General features: G+C 42.3%; 1 protein-coding gene across 2 annotated transcripts in view; it reads left to right on the forward strand.

Annotated features, from left to right (window-relative positions):
• Positions 1-18,748, forward strand: part of FAM172A (family with sequence similarity 172 member A) — a 907,909-nt gene that overhangs the window by 608,996 nt on the left and 280,165 nt on the right. For both annotated transcript variants that reach the window (XM_029573259.1, XM_029573251.1), the window contains exon 9: positions 5,327-5,443. In XM_029573259.1, the coding sequence (XP_029429119.1) occupies positions 5,327-5,443 (117 nt within the window). The remainder of the gene's footprint in view (positions 1-5,326; positions 5,444-18,748) is intronic.

Genomic DNA, 18,748 nt, shown 5'->3' on the forward strand with positions numbered 1-18,748 from the left:
TTTGGATAAGTTCTTGGAGGAGAAGTCTATTAACTGCTATTAATGAAGTTGACTTAGGGAATAACCACTGCTATTAATTGCATCAGTAGCATGGGATCTTCTTAGTGTTTGGGTAATTACCAGGTTCTTGTGGCCTGGTTTGGCCTCTGTTGGAAACAGGATGATGGGCTTGATGGACCCTTAGTCTGACCCAGCATGGCAATTTCTTATGTTCTTAAGTCTTGTTAACTTGGCTAACTTTAACTGCTACATATAGATCTGCGACAATGTCCTGTATCTAACTCCTAGCTGCAGCTTATCACTGTTACTGCTTTATTTACATTTCCCATATTCCTAATACTTAGTCAAACTCAGTCTGAGTATCACCTATGATTGCCCGTTTACATAGTTATTGCAGTCTTCCATCAAGTCTCTAATCTAATACAGCTGTTTCCCATTAAACCATGCCTGTCTATTAGTCCTGTAATTTTGTTCTGTAGAATAGTTTCTATGATTTTTCCCAACACTGATATCTGGTTTTCTAGTGCAGCGATTCTCAGCAGGTATGTCGTGACATACCAGTGTGTTGCCAAGTACCGGCAGATGTGTAGCGGTTCCCGGTGTCGTACTGCCCCACTTGTGCTTCCGTTCTACCCAGGGGTGCACTGGTTGATGCAGTTGGTAGGGGAGTGCCACCGCCGGGCTGGCCGGCAGGACTGAAGAGCGGAGAGACCCTGCATGCCGCCACTGGAAGCCAAGTTCATGTGGAGAAGAGGCTCCACATGAACTTGTGTGTGTGTGTGTGTGTGAGAGTGGCAGCTATTTGTGTGTGTACGTGTGTGAGTGGCAGCATTGTATGTGTGTGTGGTAGAATGGGTGCCGGGGTGCGTGAGTGGCAGCTTTGTGTGTGTATGTGGGGGTAGAATGTGTGCATGAGTGGCAGCTTTGTGTGTGTGTGTGGTAGAATGGGTGCCTGGATGCATGAGCGGCAGCTTTGTGTGTGTGTGTGTGTGTGTGTGTGTGTGTGTGTGGTAGAATGGGTGCCTGGATGCATGAGCGGCAGCTTTGTGTGTGTGTGTGTGTGAGAGTGGCAGCTTTTTGTGTGTGTACGTGTGTGAGTGGCAGCATTGTATGTGTGTGTGGTAGAATGGGTGCCGGGGTGCGTGAGTGGCAGCTTTGTGTGTGTGTGGGGGGGGGTAGAATGGGTGCATGAGTGGCAGCTTTGTGTGTGTGTGTGGTAGAATGGGTGCCTGGATGCATGAGCGGCAGCTTTGTGTGTGTGTGTATGTGTGGTAGAATGGGTGCCTGGATGCATGAGCGGCAGCTTTGTGTGTGTGTGTGGTAGAATGGGTGCTTGGGTGCATGAGTGGCAGCTTTATGGGTGTGGTAGAATGAGTGCTTGGGTGCATGAGAGGCAGCTTTATGGGTGTGTGGTAGAATGGGATCAAGAGCATTTGTGTGATTGAGAGCAGCATGTGTGTGATTGTGAGAGAGACTGGTCGGAGGTGATGTGTTTCTGTGAGAGAGAGACAGACTGGTCAGGAAGATGACTGGTGTGTGGTATGAGAGACAGACTGGTCAGAGAAGTGACTGGGGTGTGTGAGACAGAGACTGGTCAGGGAGGTGACTGGTGTGTGTGTGTGTATGTGAGACAGAGACTGGTCAGGTAGGTGACTGGTGTGTGTGTGAGAGAGAGAGACAGACTGGTCAGGGAAGTGACTTGTGTGTGTGTGTGTGAGGAAGAGAGACTGGTTAGGGAGCTTACTGGTCAGTGTGAGACAGAGACTGTGTGTGAGTGACTGGGCCGTGAGGACAGAGCTTCAGCAGCCACTGTTGCTTCTGGTGTGTGCTATTGGCCTGCAAGGGAAAGGAGTTAGGAGAGTTGCTGGAGAGGGTAAGTAAAGGTGGCTTTTTAAGTTTATTGTTCTTGATTGACTGCCATTTTAATTATTGGGTATTATGTGATATGTCTGGTGTTTTGAAATATTTTATTGATATTTGGACAATTTTTAATAATTTTTATGAGTTTTTAATTGTTGGATGTTATTCTGTTTTGTAACACTTATTAGTATAGTTTTACAATTATTTCTGTGTGGGGATCTATAGCAGCTTGGCTTATTCTGTTTTCCTAATAGGAGGTGATTTAGTGTTTAGGGCCTGGTTAAATATTTGTAGTGTTGCCTTTTCTTAGATAGGGTTGTTACTGTTTGAGTGTGTTCCATAATGCAGGTGTAACTTTGAGTGGGTTAGTTTGTGTGCATTATTGCAGATCCTGGGACTATGTTAGGTGCTATATTTCTTTTTCCATTTCTCCAGGTTTACACTGCATGCAGTGTGGCTGTTTTGGTTTTCCATTCCAGTTTGTCTCCATATTTATAATTTGTGGTCTTTCTGTACTTGGTGAAGGTCAGTTCTGGGTGTGTGACCGAGGTGAGGTATTTTACTAGCGTGTAGGCATTTGTATTGATCATATTTGTTGTGTTTCCTCAATAGGACATGCATTAGTGGTAAATTGCTGTCTTTTCATAAGGAGGGGTATTGTGCCTGCCAGTAAAGAGAGTTTGTTTTGCTTTTACTGAGATGTCATCAGAACCAGAATATCTTTTTTTATATGGCGAGTTGTATGGGTAATACCCTAGTTCTGCTCTGCGCCCATTGTTGAAAGTAAAATGCTAGAGCAGCAGTTTTCCCTAATGTCCTTCCTCTAGTTATTAAGTCAAATTTGATTGCAGTATGATCACTGTTGTCAAGTGGCCCATTACTGTTACTTCTTACACTAAATCCTGTGTTCCAGTAAGGATTAGGTCTAAAGGTTCTCCCTTTCTCATCAGTTCCAAGACCAGCTGCTCCTTGAAGTAGTCATTTATTTAATCTAGAAATGTTATCACTGCATTTCCTGATGTGACATTTGCCCAGTCAATATTGGAGTAGTTGCAGTGGTGCCATTTGGGGTAGCTGCCTTCAAAACAATCTTCTTCCTCATCTTCTTTATGGCTCTGTAGATTAGCAAGCTAATAGTGGCAGTGAGTAATGCTGGTGCGGAATCCAGCATGCTTTTCCCCTTTCTGGTGACAAGCTGTCCCTTCGCTTCCAGTTGTCCAAGGTTATTCAGATGGGTCAGAGTGAATTGGTCTTTTTGGTAGTGGTTGGGTTAATTATTTGTCAAAGTCAGAAATGCAGGAACTATATAACAGTGAAACCTGAGGGTGGATGCCATTTCTTGTTCCACCAGGATCATTTCCCTTTGAGCAAATTTGAATTTACCTCAGTTTTAAGCTGTTCCTGAAAGTGATAAAGGTTGCAGGATGATTTTTCTTTATTTGGCATGCATTAATTTAGAATTGAGGTGGCTACATTCATAATACCAGCCAGTGCCATACTGCTTATTGATAGGTGACACAGAGCCTCCAGTACATCCTATGTTAAGCAGGCAAATGGCACCCCTAGTAGTGTTTTTGGTTAAACCCCACCACTTCTCCCTTGTGTGCTCTTCTTGATTAGGGCCAGCAATGATGGATGATGTGTTTCATGGGATATTTGTTCTTGTTTAGGGCTGAGAAACAAGCCAGGTCCTACAAGTTAAACACTGACTTGTACATGGTAGTCAGGGAAGTTCAAGTATGGTGCATCTGGCAGAAGAGTCACACATTGGGCTCAGCTCATTCCCACCTTGTGCTGGCTGCTGTCTGTGTCGGCCTACACAGACACATAGTGGTAATGCACCTTCAAGGCAATGAACTCAATGACTCGTTGGGCTGGCAACTGAAGAATACCATCAGGAACAACGTCTTCCTCACAACTTGGCTGCCATGAACCCACATTTATTTAGGGAGGGGGTGGGGGCCACAAGCAACCCATTAATGGGCTAACCAGGGTCCTCTAACAGGAGTACACAAATCTAATGGTGTTAAATTAGGAGGGAGAAACTAAGTGGTTTGCAGGAGAGGGGCTTTGACCTCTGTCAGGGCTACTGACTAAGAATGGCTAGCAATTTGACTTTCATCAGGGTTTACTCAGCCCCAATGAGGCAGCAGCCCAGTTGATACTTGGTATGGTTGTGGCCTGTTGCATCCTTGTTTTGTGCATGGCAGGCTGCACAGTGTTGCCCAGACATAGACTCCTTAAGAAGCCTGATGCTTTGCATACCCATGGCAGTTCTCGAGTTCCAATTACTCCTGGGGGGGGATTCTGTGCAATTGTGGAATGCTGAATTTGTACAGAATTTGGTTGCACTGGACCCAAGCGAAGAAGCACAAGGGATGTCTACACCAACTCAGAAGGCAGAGGCTGCATCAATCAGCTGATTGGAGAAGGGGCTAGGGAGAGTCTGAATTGATTATGACTGCCCACCTTTCCTTATGTCTTATATGGGTCACAGCTGAAGAAAGGGAACTATGTGTCTAATATATATAATGATCTTGGCCTAATTAAAGGCATAACAATCTGGAAAGAATTCACCATTTTTTGAGAAATAAATGTTATTGTACATTTACAGTGTGTAGAAAACAGTTGTGGTCAATAACAGATAATTACAATATACATGAACATTTTAATAAAATCAATTAAAAAATGTTTAATACCATTTATAAACTGTGAATGAAGACATTGCTGTAAAAAAAGAAAACTTGTTAGTGGCTGCTATAATTGCCTTGTAATCTTCCACACATTCAGATCATGGATTTAAATCGTTGAAATATAATTGTTCTTTCCAGTTTTTTTGTTGTTTTTTTATCTTAAAATATATGCAACACTATTATGGATTTTAGTAGGATCACAATTGTGCCAGAATAGGCATATTTTTCTTGCACAATGTTTTTTTTTTTCTAAAACTTACTGCAAAGCAACAAGGAATTGATGGACTTTAATGAAAGGGATTATTTTTTTATGTACTTATGCCAGCAAGAGTTTTCAAAATTTCAACACACTGGTGGTAGTGCGCCTGATAGCTGAATTAAATTGTTTTTACAAGTCATGCATGTAATAATATGTTTTTCTTTTGAATAGTGGCCAATCTTATAGTCACAGGGGCAGTAGCTTGCAGGGCACCAGAGGTACCAGCTTCCCTGCAGCACAGAAATAAGAACTTAAAGAAACTTTTAAAAGGTGCCTTCAGGGACTCTTCCATTTTTTCACTATGATACACTTAATCCCAGAATTGCCAAGCCACATGGAAAATAATAGGTCTTCTGTAGTTTAAAACCATTTCCAGAAAAGAATGAAGGTTACTTTTATTTGTTAATGCTTTTATTTGTACCAGGCAATAATTAGTCATTCACTTTTCAATTTGATTTTTGATAGTGCATATACTTTCAGCTTAAAAAACATTAATTACTGCCATTTTTAACAGATGATTCAACGCGAGACTGATATAAAAAATAAGGTCACTGCTGTGGCGCTTACAGACTCTGTTCACAATGTGTGGCACCAAGAAGCTTGTAAAACTATTCGTGAGTGGATGCGAGAGGTGAGGTTTCCTTTTTGATAAAATTTGATAGATGGCATTTGAATTTTCAAAATGTATTTTCTGTGTCCTTTGCATAGCAATCTCATTCATTTATGCAAGATGTACAGCAGAGCACATCCTTAGAAATGATTTTGGGGTTAAGGAACAACTTTTTAAAAAGAAAAATGTCTCTGCTAACAGAAGTGGCAATTTATAACTTTCTAATTTACTGCACAAAGTTTGGTGTGGCCTATAGTTCTTGTCTATACATAAGGGCAAATGGGGTGATAGCAGAAGTGACCTAAGCCTTTAGTAGTTTAGTTTCATAAAACATTTTCTTTTCTGACTGAAGTAAGAGAGAATTCATTTTGAACCCAAGAGAGTTGATTATAAAGAGAAAAGAATGTAATGTTGTAATATGTGCTTATAAGAATTCTAGTTTGACTCTAGGTTCCATGTGTAAAGATGGAACTTTCTGCATTCAAAATGTTTTTCTAGATTGATCCCCATGATCACTTTTCAAAGGGATTAGCATGCTTGACATAGATCGGATAAAGATCAAAGTGGCCCAGCCAGTCTGCCCAGGAATCATACATCACATTTTTCTAGTCTTTTCCTTTTTTCTTTTTGTTTAATCCAATTAAGTTTGTGTGCCGAAAACAATTATTTTATATTATTATCTTTTATTTCAGGGGTCTCCAAACTTTTTAAGCATAGGCCTGCATGTGAAATTTGACAATACTGAGAAAGGGAAGTCCCCTTGGAGATTTGAAGAGCATGGGGGGAGTGAAGAAAGAGGTCTTCCTTAGAGTCAGGCCCCTTCATTGATTTGAAATGCAGTGGAATGGAGAAGGCAAGGTTTCCACAGAGGTATGGCAGGTAGGGTGCCAGTAAAAATATTTCTAGGAAGTTGGCAGCCCTGCCACACCTTTAGGAACCCTATCATCCACTTCTCCCTTTCCTCAGGATCTACATCTATCCCTTGAGGGAGTGTTGGGGAGGAGAGTTGGTAAATCAAAGGATGGTGTGTTTCTGACACACTTTCTACCACTCGTATCTCTCCACTCTTGTCTTCTCTCTACTTCCCTTCACCCCAATTTCCTCTCACACCCTCCCCTCCCTTATCCTCCTCGCCTCTCCCCTCTCCCCTCTCCCCTTCTCACTCCGACTCCTTGCATCCCCCTTCTCGCCTCTTACCCATCTCCTATCCTCTCACTTACTCTCATACATTGCCTCCTCATCCCTCTCAATTCACCTAATTTTTGTTGTTCACTCTCCTCTCACCCCACCCCTGTTCACTCTCCTACACCACCTCCTAATATCTTATGCTATCGGGGCCTTGCATCCCTGCCAGTGGACTCTTCACAAGTGGCCTTTATCCTGATGATGGGGCCTGCTTCCCCACCAGTGGCTCAGTTGGGGAGGGAACGGGTCTGTAGCTTCTTACTTGTGGCTGAGCCTGACCTCTATACCAGCGGCTTACTTTATGGGTCCTTCTTCCACTTGTGGGGCCTGGTCTCCCTGCAGAATTTCACTTCTCTGGTGCAGATCTGCAAGTCCTTCCCTGCTGGCTCGGCCTGAAAAAACTGCCAACCTTTCTTCCATTGCTACACACACAAAAACAAAAAACAAATTCCTCCAGGGCCATATCCAGCCATGTTGATGTAAAGCATGGCAGGTCAGAAAGACAAGCTTTATGGGCTGTGGCCTGTGGGCTGTAGTTTGGAGAGACCCCCTGTTTTATGGACTAACAATTTCTGCTTTAATTTTAGAATTTTATAGACTATGACTTAAGGGCACAGGAATTGCCTATGACACAATCTGCCAACTCTGAAATAAATGCTAGCAATATAAAAAAAATGTGTTGTCTTGGGATCAGTTAGATAAATCCCATCTTTTTTAATTAAATTATTTTTATAAAATCTTAGAAAAGCATTTAATTTAAAACTACAAACTCCTATTCCCCAGGATGATAATTCAATCAGTTCTTCATTGACAAGCAGGTTTGAATTAGTCATTACACGTATATGAATCATGTGTTCAACCCTTCAAAGCTCAGTAAAAAGTTTATTGAGCATGCGCAGGAGTTCTCACTTGTGCCCACTACCTCGTAAAGCCTTCATTCTTTTTGTCTGAGCTATCACTCAAACTTTTCCCAGTCTCTCTTAGGTTTCTTTCTGCTTTCTGGGGCCCAGTGCTCCTATCAGTTTACTTATTTAAATATTTTATACCCCACCAGTTTATGGCAAGTACATTTTATCCACAAACATGTGGATAAAATGAGGAGAAAAGCCAGGAAGATGCTTCTTTGCATAGGGAGAGGAATGTCAGCAGAAAAAGGGAGGTAACGTTGCCCCTGTATAGGTCCCTGGTCAGACCTTATTTGGAATACCCTGTACAATTTTGGAGGCCCCACTTTCAAAAGGATATAAAGTGGTTGAAGGCAGTCCAGAGGGTAGCTACCAAAATGGTCAGTCATCTTCGTTCTAAAGCACATGGAAACAGATTTAAGGATCTAAATGTGTATACCCTAGAGGAAAGGCAAGGTAGGGAAGATATGATAGAGACATTTAAATAACTCCAAGGTTTCCATGCATAGGAGCCAAGCCTCTTTTAATAGAAAAAGGACTCTAGAATGAGGGATCATAGGATGAAGATGAAAGGGAGTAAACTCAGGAGTAATCTTAGGAAATACCTCTTTACAGAGAGGGTAGTGGATGCATAGAACAGCCTCCCGATGGAGACAAGAACAGTATCTAAATTCAGGAAAGTATGAGATAAACATAGGGGATCTCTGAGGGAATGATGGGAATTGTAAAGCTGAATTAATTGGGTGGATGGCCAGACTAGATAGGCCATACAGTTGTTTTCTGCCATCATGCTTCTGTTTCTGTGTTTCATAAATCAGTATATGTTAGCTATACTAATCAACTTGGTGCCTTTTTGTAAACCGTTGTGATGGTAAAATAATTTAACGACGGTATAGAAAAGATTTTAAATAAATAAAACAGATATTACCACATAAAAAAATTAACAGCAGAATAAACAGAACTAAGCAGTCATATGTTGTACCTGAGACATTAACCAAACAAGATTATAAACAAAGTTCCCTGTATAAGAAAAGAAACAAAAACAATGAGAAAGGAATAAATATAATCTGAGGATAAAAGACTATTCCATTAAGATTTCCTTGCTGCAGCAGGGTTCTTGCTTGTTGCTTTTTAATTTTTCTGCTACTGCCTTGACAGCTCCTCAAACAGAATTTCTAAATCTAGAAAACATAAAATAAAATAGAAAATCAGAAGATTTTGAAGACCATGGCGAAGCTAAAAACCAAGAAGCCTACACTAAGTGGGTTCAAGGACAGATCTTCATCATGGATGCACACTCTTGTCTGCTATTGCTGCTAGGGCTTGGATCAACTGCTACAGCTGGTACAAGGATATTAGGCGCCCTAGATGTACCTTAGAGCCTGACACTCCTCCCCATGCCAACCTTCCAACACACAGTTAAAAATTATACATTTATAATAACAGATTTTACATGAAAAAGGAAATTCATATTATATTTGCATGCCCTTCTGTGGTGCCAAACAGAAAAGCCTATAAAATAAGGACACTTGGTACCCAAATGTTATTAAGCTTATTGTCACATGTTTTGGGTGTCGACTTGGCCGTCAGAAAGCCATGAATAAATTGAATTACTATTACAATTGGAGAGGAGGAGTAACTTGGCTGCAAATCAGAAAAGCCAAGGTTCAAATCCTGCTGTTGCTCCTTGTGACGTTGGGCAAGTCACTTCACCCTGTACTGCTTAACATAAGAAAATGCCATACTGGGTCAGACAAAGGGTCCATCAAGCCCAGCATCCTGTTTCCAACAGTGGCCAATCCAGGCCATAAGAACCTGGCAAGTACCCGAAAACTAAGTCTATTCCATGTTACTATTGCTAGTAATAGCAGTGGCTATTTTCTAAGTCAACTAAATTAATAGCAGGTAATGGACTTCTCCTCCAAGAACTTATCCAATCCTTTTTTAAACACAGTTATACTAACTGCACTAACCACATCCTCTGGCAACAAATTCCAGAGTTTAATTGTGCGTTGAGTAAAAAAGAACCTTCTCCGATTAGTTTTAAATGTGCCACATGCCAACTTCATGGAGTGCCCCCTAGTATTTCGATTATTTGAAAGAGTAAATAACCGATTCACTTCAACCTGTTCTAGACCTCTCATGATTTTAAACACCTCTATCATATCCCCCCTCAGCCGTCTCTTCTCCAAGCTGAAAAGTCCTAACCTCTTTAGTCTTTCCTCATAGGGGAGTTATTCCATTCCCCTTATCATTTTGGTCGCCCTTCTCTATACCTTCTCCATTGCAGTTATATCTTTTTTGAGATGCAGCGACCAGAATTGTACAAATTTAGTGATCTGTTTAGTAAGCCATGATTTAATCGCAGAAGGGCCAAAATATCATGGCGAGGGACACTCCCATGATAATTTGCTCCTCTCCAACAAAATATTATAGCATTATCACCATTTACTTTTGTCTCATGGAAAAAGCCCATGATACAAAAGAACACAGCTGGGGGCCTTCTAACCATGCAGTGGTGGCTCCCTACACATGGAGCTGCTATTGCTTTAAAGGACCATGCAGCATGACACCAACTCTCCCCCACCCCAAAAATGTAAAATACATTTTAAAAAAGCCACCAGGGCTCTTGCAAGACCTCCCACCTACCCCAGGGCCACCTTTTGAGGCAACCCTGAAAAAAAAAAAGTTTAAAAAAATATAAAGTAAACTGCATGGCAATGCCATGCCCTCTCCATTACATCAAACAAACCCTGAGTCCAATTCAAGACAGCCATTTAATTAACCCCCCCTGAAGAGCTGCCCCCATTTTTTATTAAAGCAAAATCCAGGTTGTGACCCCCTTCCCCCTCTCCCAAAAAAATTATCCTGGTGGGCTAGTGTCCCCCATTCCAGACCACTCCCATCTTTAAAAGCATCATTGATCAGTGGAGGGGTGCCTCCTAGCCTTGGGCCCAGTTGGCGCCATTTTCCAAAATGGTGCTGATTGACCTTTGCCCCTATTACCCGAAAGGGAGGTCATCAGGGCCAGATGTGAGGGCACTAGCCCACCAGGGTAATTTTTGGGTGAGGGAGATCCTACCTGGTTTTCACTTTAATGGAAAAAGGGCGGCTGGGGCTGTGGGGGTTCAATTAACGGGGGTCTTATATTGGACTGGAGGGGGAATTGATATAATGGGGAGTGGGTAGGATGTTGCCATGCAGTGTACTTTATAGTTGAAAAAAAAATTTTTTTTTAATAATACACTTTTTGTAGCACTTCAAAGCAGATTACATTCAGGTACTGCAGGTATTTCCCTATCCCCAGAGAGCTTACAATCTAACAGGCCGATACAGTAAGGAGAGGTAGGAAGAGCTGCGTTAGTGCCCGGCGCACCCGCGGTTGCCGCACGCACAGTCCGGCTCACCTACCGCTCGATACTGTATTTAAATAGCTTGCAAATGCAAGCCTCGTCCAAGAAGCGTCCGTGAAGCGTTAGGCCCGCGCAACCCATTTTACTGTATAGAGCGCTATACAGTATCCTGGGTGCGCTGGCCTAACGCTTCATGGACACGCTGGTATCTGTCATTTCAAATGTCATTTCAAATGACATTTGAAATGACAGGTACCAGGAAGTGGACGGTTCTCCTACGCTCGGGATTGCCAGTCCTCTCTCCCCTCCTTCCGAAGCAAGGCGCAGGGAGGGGGGGAGAGAGGACTGGTGAAACGACATGTAAAGTGTAAAGCAACGAAGCGACTTACTTTTCTTGCAGCCCTCCTCCGGAGACGGACATCGGCGGAGACGGACTGCGGCTACCCTGCCTCCCGGGGGGCCGCCGGTGGCGAAAGCAGCCTCGCCGGCGAAGATAGATGCCTGCACGGGCAAAAGCAGCCCCTGTGCATGCAATTAGCCACTCAAGACGTGACGTCACATACCGTGACGCCAAACGTCGTGACGTCACGCCTTGAGCGGCCCAATTGCACGCACAGGGGCCGCTTTCGCCCGTGCAGGCATCCATCTCCGCCGGCAGCTGCCTCCAGGAGGCAGGGGAGCCGCGCTCTGTCTCCGCCGATGTCCGTCTCCGGAGGAGGGCTGCAAGAAAAAAGTCGCTTTGTTGCTACTTTTTTTTTTTTTTGCTTTTTGCCGCTTTCGTTGCTTCGGGAGGAGGAGAGAGAGGACTGGGGCTGCCCCGGAGACCAGCACCCATGGACGCGGCCAGGGTAGATGAGCGGGGGCTGGAATAAAGTGACTTGGACAAGGTCACAAGATGAGCGGGGGCTGGGGTAAAGTGACTTGGACAAGGTCACAAGGAGTGTCAGTGGGACTTGAACCCTGGTCTCCTGGTTTATAGCCCACTGCTCTAACCACTAGGCTACTCCTCCAGTCAATTAGTGGTCTCTGGGATGAATGAGGTGGTGTAGTAAGACCCCCAGTTGCTTTTTTTACACTTTTGGGGTAAGTTAACAGGTTAAACGTGCGGCAAAACGGCAGGGTAAAAAAGCGATAGTCGGGGCGCGCATTACTGTATGGGAGGGAATAGCTAATTCGATCATTTACATCTAATATACATGCTGCAGGCGGAAGGGGTTACCCGGTGATTTAAAGAGGCGGTAAGAATGGGGTAAAGGGGATAGTGTATCGCGGGTTGGACTAACACGGCAGAAAAGTGAGTAGAAAGCGGGTTAGGAGCAGGGTAACTGCGGCCACATTTTACTGTATTGACCTGTAAGTTTGTACCTGAGGCAATGGAGGGTAAAGTGACTTGGACAAGGTCACAAGGAGTGACAGTGGGACTTGAACCCTGGTCTCCTGGTTTATAGCCCACTGCTCCAACCACTAGGCTCCTCCTCCAGTCAATTAGTGGTCTCTGGGATGAATGAGGTGGTGTAGTAAGACCCCCAGTTGCTTTTTTTACACTTTTGGGGAGGGGGGGGGTTTGAATTGGATCGCTTGGCCCTTTAATTCTAACAATGGAGTATTGGGACTCGCATTAAGGACCTGATGCTCTCGTGCCAGAATAATGATTTCTGAAAAGGTGTAGCTAAAATAATGTGGCTGAAATTTTCTAAACAGTAAATAAATCAAGGGCCCCATACTATACCACTAATAATAATACACTAAAATGCAAGTGGTGTGTGTATTCAATCTGCACAATTGCAGTGTTATGATATGAGTACTTCTACTCCAAAACAGATACATTACAAAATTTAAAGAATAATAAGTAAATTTATAAACAAGTGTTATAAGGGGTTTTTTAGGAGTTTTTTTGGGTTTACCACTTGTATATTTGGTGAAAAATGTCTAAGTCAGCTGTGTTATTTTATTTACATAAAATTAAGTGTGCATTAGCTGCTTTGTATGCATTATGCAATTTTATGCATGCAGATGCATGCATACTAGCTAATTGTAGATTTAGTTTTTTAAATAGTGCGATATAATGCAAATATTGCATGATAAACAGAGTTTATTGCAGCTTAGTAAATAGACCTCTTAGATTGTAAGCCCTTTGGGGATAGAGAAATAACCACAGTACCTGAATGTAATCCGCTTTGTAGTGTCTGAAAGGTGGAATATAATTATAAATAAAATTGTGGTAAACCTTCCATACCAAAACAGCACTAACTGTTTGAGTGCTGGCAGTTGTGAAAGAGAGATGGGTGCACACATTTTCTCCTCTCACATTCACACACACATTCTCCAAAACAAGCACACATACTCCCTTACTTACACAGGCTCACACATACACATGCTCTATCTGCCACGTGCAATCTGTCTCTCATATATGCTGTCTCTCTTTCCCATATGCTATCATGAACACATACACTCTCAAACTCTGTTATACCACACACATGATTTTTCTTCACATGCTGTCACACACCCTAAGTAACGTGCAGAATTGTTTCATATTTCACCAGAGAGTTCCTTGGTCAGTTAATATTTCCTTGGATAGGCCAAGCAAGGAAAAAACGTCCATCAAGTCGGTCACTACCGATTGACTCTTCATATTTTGCAAGGGTATGGCCACTGGGTATCTCATAGAATGATCAAGGAGCACTAAGATATACTTATTCCCTCAGGTAAACCTTTCCAGAGGCCCTACTAGGGCCATGGGCACTCTTTTAAAAAGAGTCTCAATGATAGGCATTGGTACCATGGGAAGTGCCCATGCTCCCACAGATTTGTTTAATTGGTGAGGCAGGACTGGCAATAGAGCTGGACCTGTCGGTACAGTCCAGGCCAATACAATTGGGTCAATATTTTTTCTTGGGTTTTTCCTCCCCATGGTGGCCCCTAGGAGGTATCTGTGGGCTAGTTTTAGCACCTGATGGTGATAAGCTTGGGGAACCAGGAACTGCTATACCACTTCACCCTTTAAACTTCCCTATGTTACACGATACAGTAGGTCCCTTTTCATTATAAAATAAGGGGTATCGGGGTTTTTATCATTCACCCCAGGAGCTACTTTTTCATTCACCATTTGAATATGTTCATGTGCAAATTTAAAGGAGTCATCCTTCCTTTGGGCTCACTTAAAGTTGCCAAGGTTCTTCACCCCATCCTACCCCCACACACACTTCGCTTAGCCAGGGGGAACTTTTATGGTGCCATGACAGGATCAATGCCCTTTCCCTGACTCTTCCCCCTCCCTCCATGGCTGCATCTAAGTTTGTGGAATAGTTGTATTTTTCCTGTCACCGTTGCTTAAGAGACTTAGGTACCTTAGTCTATAACACATAGATCTGGATCTTCTAAGGGGAAGATCTCTGAAAATGCCAGTTCACCACTGTCAGGATTAGGGAAACCAGATTTAAGGAGGCTCCAAAGTCCAAGTAGTCTCACCCTATCACCACCAGATGTGAGAGCTAGGGAAGGATTCCAACTTCTGTCCTGGTCTGTCCCACTGGGTTTCAGTTGAACTTGGCTGGTTGGATACTGTTTTTCGTCCCCGTGGCTACACACAGGGGTCATAGGTCTCTTCTAATCAATTTGTATCCATGTAACCAGTGATCTACGAATGATTGTCTTTATATTTCAGTAGTTCACTATTGCCTGGGTTTCAGAGCCCTTTAGTTGTATGGGAATCACAAAAACTGAGAACTCCCAACTGGGAATGTCCACAAAATCACAGAAATATGGGGTCATAAGGATAATGCTCACGGGCAGTGCCAGGCAAAGTGGCTCCTCTCACCACAATTGTAACACGGCAGTGTGTTAGAGGCTTATGGCTGAGGGAAAAACTCGGGTCCATCTTGATCTAAGGTTCACCATGGGTCTCTGCCCTTAGAATTTCAGCATACCATACTCTGGGTGAGTGGCTTCTCTGGGGGTCACAGGGACTCAGCCATTATCTGGGCCTCATAAAAGTTATCACCTACTTCTAGCGCCATCTCTAGGGTAAGATTTGGTTGCTGACACCCCATTGCATCTCAGACCAATCAAGCCCATCTAGGAATTGCATTAGAAGAACTGCTTTGGCTATTATGACTCTGGTCTTCAGTTTGGCTTATAGCCACTTCCAAGTAATATACTTAAGCCTGTAAAAGAAGCTATGGGGGCTTTCCCCAGGTTGGAGGCTTCCTAGTTGAAATTGTTGCTGATAGACTTCTGGGGTAAACCCTGTTCTCTCAAGAGTATAGTGGTAGGAGTATACCAACTTACACCTGGCAAAAATGATGACATGGATGATGAAATGCTAAGAGAAATTAGGGAAGCTAACTAAATTGGTTGTGCAGTAATAATGGGAGATTTCAGTTACCCCAATATTGTCTGGCTAAATGTAACATCGGGCACACTAGAGAGATAAAGTTCCTGGATTGAATAATTGACAGTTTTCTCGAGCAATTGGTTCAGAACTGACGAAAGAGGGAGCTATTTTAGATCTAATTTTTAGTGGAGCGCAGGATTTTTTAATGGTTTATTCTCTGTTTGATTTTTGTAAACTGTTATGATGGCTGAACCGAATGACAGTTTATAAAACTAAACAAATAAATAAATTTGGTGAGAGAGGTAATGATAGTGTGATTGCTTGGCAATAGTGATCATAACAAGATGAAATCTGAATTAATGACTGGAAGGGGAACAATAAGTAAATCCAAGGCTCTATAGAAACTTTGATAAAATGAGAAAAATAGAAAAAAACTGAAAGGTGTAGCTACAAAAGTTAAGAGTGTACAACAGGCGTAGACATTGTTAAAAAAAAAAAAAAATCTTAGAAGCGCAGTCCAGATGTATTCCACGCATTAAGAAAGATGAAAGGAAGGCCAAATAACTGCCGGCATAGTTAAAAGGTGAAGTGAAAGAGATTTGTAACCAAAAGATCTTCCTTCAAAAATTATAAGAAGGATCCATCTGAAGAAAATAGGAAAAAGCATAAGCATTGACAAGTTAAATGTAAAACATTGATAAGATAAGCTAGAAGAGAAATTGAAAAGAAGTTGGCCATAGAGACAAAAACTATTAATAAAAACTTTTTTAAACATATCAGAAGCAGGAAGCCTGCAAAGGAGTCGGTTGCACCATTAGATGACAAGGCCATCTTGGAAAGACTAAATTAATTCTTTGCTTTCATGTTTACTGAGGAGGACGTTGGGGAGATACCTGTTCCAGAGACTGTTTCACGGGTGATGATTCAGATGAACTGACCCAAATCACAGTAAACCTGGAAGTTGTAGTAGACCAGATTGACAAACAAAAAAGTAGCAAATCACTGGACTGGATGGTATATATCCCAGGGTTCTAAAAGAACTAAAAGCGAAATTTTAGACCCATTACAAGTAATTTATCATTAAAATCATCTGTTGTACTCGAAGACTGGAAGGATGCCAATGTAACCCTGATATATAAAAAGCACTCCAGAGGTGATCCAGGAAACTAGACTGGTGAGCCTGACTTCAGTGCCGGGAAAAATCATGGAAACTATTAAAAAGAATAAAATCGCAGAACATATATATGGACATGATTTAATAGGACACAGCCAGCATGGATTTATCCAAAGGAAGCCTAGCCTCACAAATCTGCTACATTTTTTGAAGGGGTGAATAAGCAAGTGGATAAAAGTGAACCAGTAGATGTGGTGTATTTGGATTTTCTGAAAGTGTTTGGCAAAGTCCCTCAGGAGAGGCTTTTAAGAATTTTTAAAAGTCATGGCATAGAAGGCAATTTTCTTTTCTGGATTGCAAACTGGTTAAAAGATAGGAAATGGAGAATATGATTAAATGGTCTGTTTTCACAGTGGAAAAAGGTAAACAGTGGAGTGCCTCAGGGATCTGTACTTGGACCCATGCTTTTTAATATATATATATATATATGATCTGGAAAGAGGTACGATGCATGAGGTGATCAGATTTGCAGATGACACAAAATTATTTAGAGTAGATCCATCACAAGCAGATTGTAATAAATTGCAGGAGGAGCTTGCAAGGCTGGAAGATTGGGCATCCATATGTCAAATGAAATATAATGTGGACAAGTGTAAGGTGATGCATATTGGAAAAAATAACTCATGCTGTAGCTACATGATATTAGGCTCCATTTTAGGAATAACCACCCAGGAAAAAGATTGGGGCATCATAGTTGATATTACATTGAAATCATCAACTCAGTATGCTATGGCAGTCAAAAAAGCAAATAATGTTAGGATTTATTAGAAAGGGAAAGGCAAATAAAATGGAGGATGTCATAATGCCTCTGAATCGCTCAATGGTTAGACTGCACCTTGAAAACTGTTTGCGTTCTGGTCACTTCATCTCATAAAAGAGATCGTTGCACTGGAGAAAGTACAGAGAAGGGCGATCAAAATGGTAAAGGGCATGGAAAGGCTCCTCTATGAAGAAAGGCTAAAGATGTTAGGGCTGTTCAGCTTGGAGAAGAAATGACTGAGTGGGGGTATGATAGAGGTCTACAAAATCATGAAAGGGCTTGAATGGGTAAATGTGAAACTGTCACTTACTCTTTCAGATAATATAAGGACTAGGGGGCACTCCATGAAGTTAGCAGGTAGCACATTTAAAACAATCAGGACATTTGTTTTCACTCAATGCATAATTAAGCTCTGGAATTCATTGCTAGAGGATGTGGTTAAGGCAGTTAGTGTTGCTGGTTTTAAAAAAAGTTTGGATAAGTTCCTGGAGGAGAAGTCCATAAACTGCTATTAATCAATAGGGAATAGCGACTGCTTCTTGCCGGCATTAGTAACTTGGGATCTATTTAATGTCTGGGTACTTGTGACTTGGATTGGCCACTGTTGGAGACAGGATACTGGGCTTGATGGACCCTTGGTCTGACCCAGTATGGCATATCTTATTTTATGTTAGACAGCTGCTTTGACTTCCACATACATGGCCGTGCCATCTGGGTTGACGGCCTGAAAGGCAGCCTGACTGCTGCTTGTAAATAGGTTGCTCAAATAGTCAGTCTTTGTAACTTCTAGCCAGCTTATCAGTTGAGCTGTTCTTTTAAAAATTCTTAGAAAGCAATTGAGGTAGTTTTCTGCAGTCATCTTGAATTTTACCAGTGGCAAAGGAGATGGCCTAGTCACGGCAGTTTGAACCGACTGTGCTATCTGAGTTACAAGCATTTGCTGTTGGGAAACTTGTTCTTGCAGTGCCTGCTGCTAGGTCCTCTGACTTTGTATCACCATCTGTAGTTGCTGCTGCAAGGGCCTGCAGTATTTGTTCCATTTTCCCTTTAAAGATACTTCGCTATTCAGGCAGACAATAGAAATTTCATGTTCTCTGGAAGGGAAAGGAAAAGAAAAAAAAAAACTCAGCCTGTTTGGCACTTACTAACTTAATGGTCCCTAGGTGCTCAAGATGGGACTACTGTTTACCTGCTGTAACTGGACTAACAGCTTCCGGATCAGCCAGGCCCCAGGAAAAAAATGAAAGAGGAAAGAAAATAAATTGCTCTGATTATTTTTTTTCTTGTGGGTGTGGGTTCCTGCCTGTGCTTCATGCTTAGTCCAGAAAATCCCATGGCTACCACCATATATGGTAGCTTGGGAGTGGCCACAATTTGGAAAACAGGCTGGAGGACAGAAAGGTGGCACTCTGGCCAGTTCTTCACAAAATACACAAAAATAAATGAAAAACTGCTTACCTCAGCAGTCCAAGCAGCAATTAAACATAAAAATTTTGGAATAAGGTCAACCTCTGACTTTATCCTTCTGATCCGTGTCTTTTTATCTCTTGGTGAAAGGAGATTCCCTCTGACCAGAATCCCTTGCCTAGGCTGCTTCTTAAGAATGACCAGGCCAG

Source organism: Rhinatrema bivittatum, chromosome 1, assembly GCF_901001135.1.
Source record: "Rhinatrema bivittatum chromosome 1, aRhiBiv1.1, whole genome shotgun sequence".
Taxonomy (NCBI): Eukaryota; Metazoa; Chordata; class Amphibia; order Gymnophiona; family Rhinatrematidae; genus Rhinatrema; species Rhinatrema bivittatum.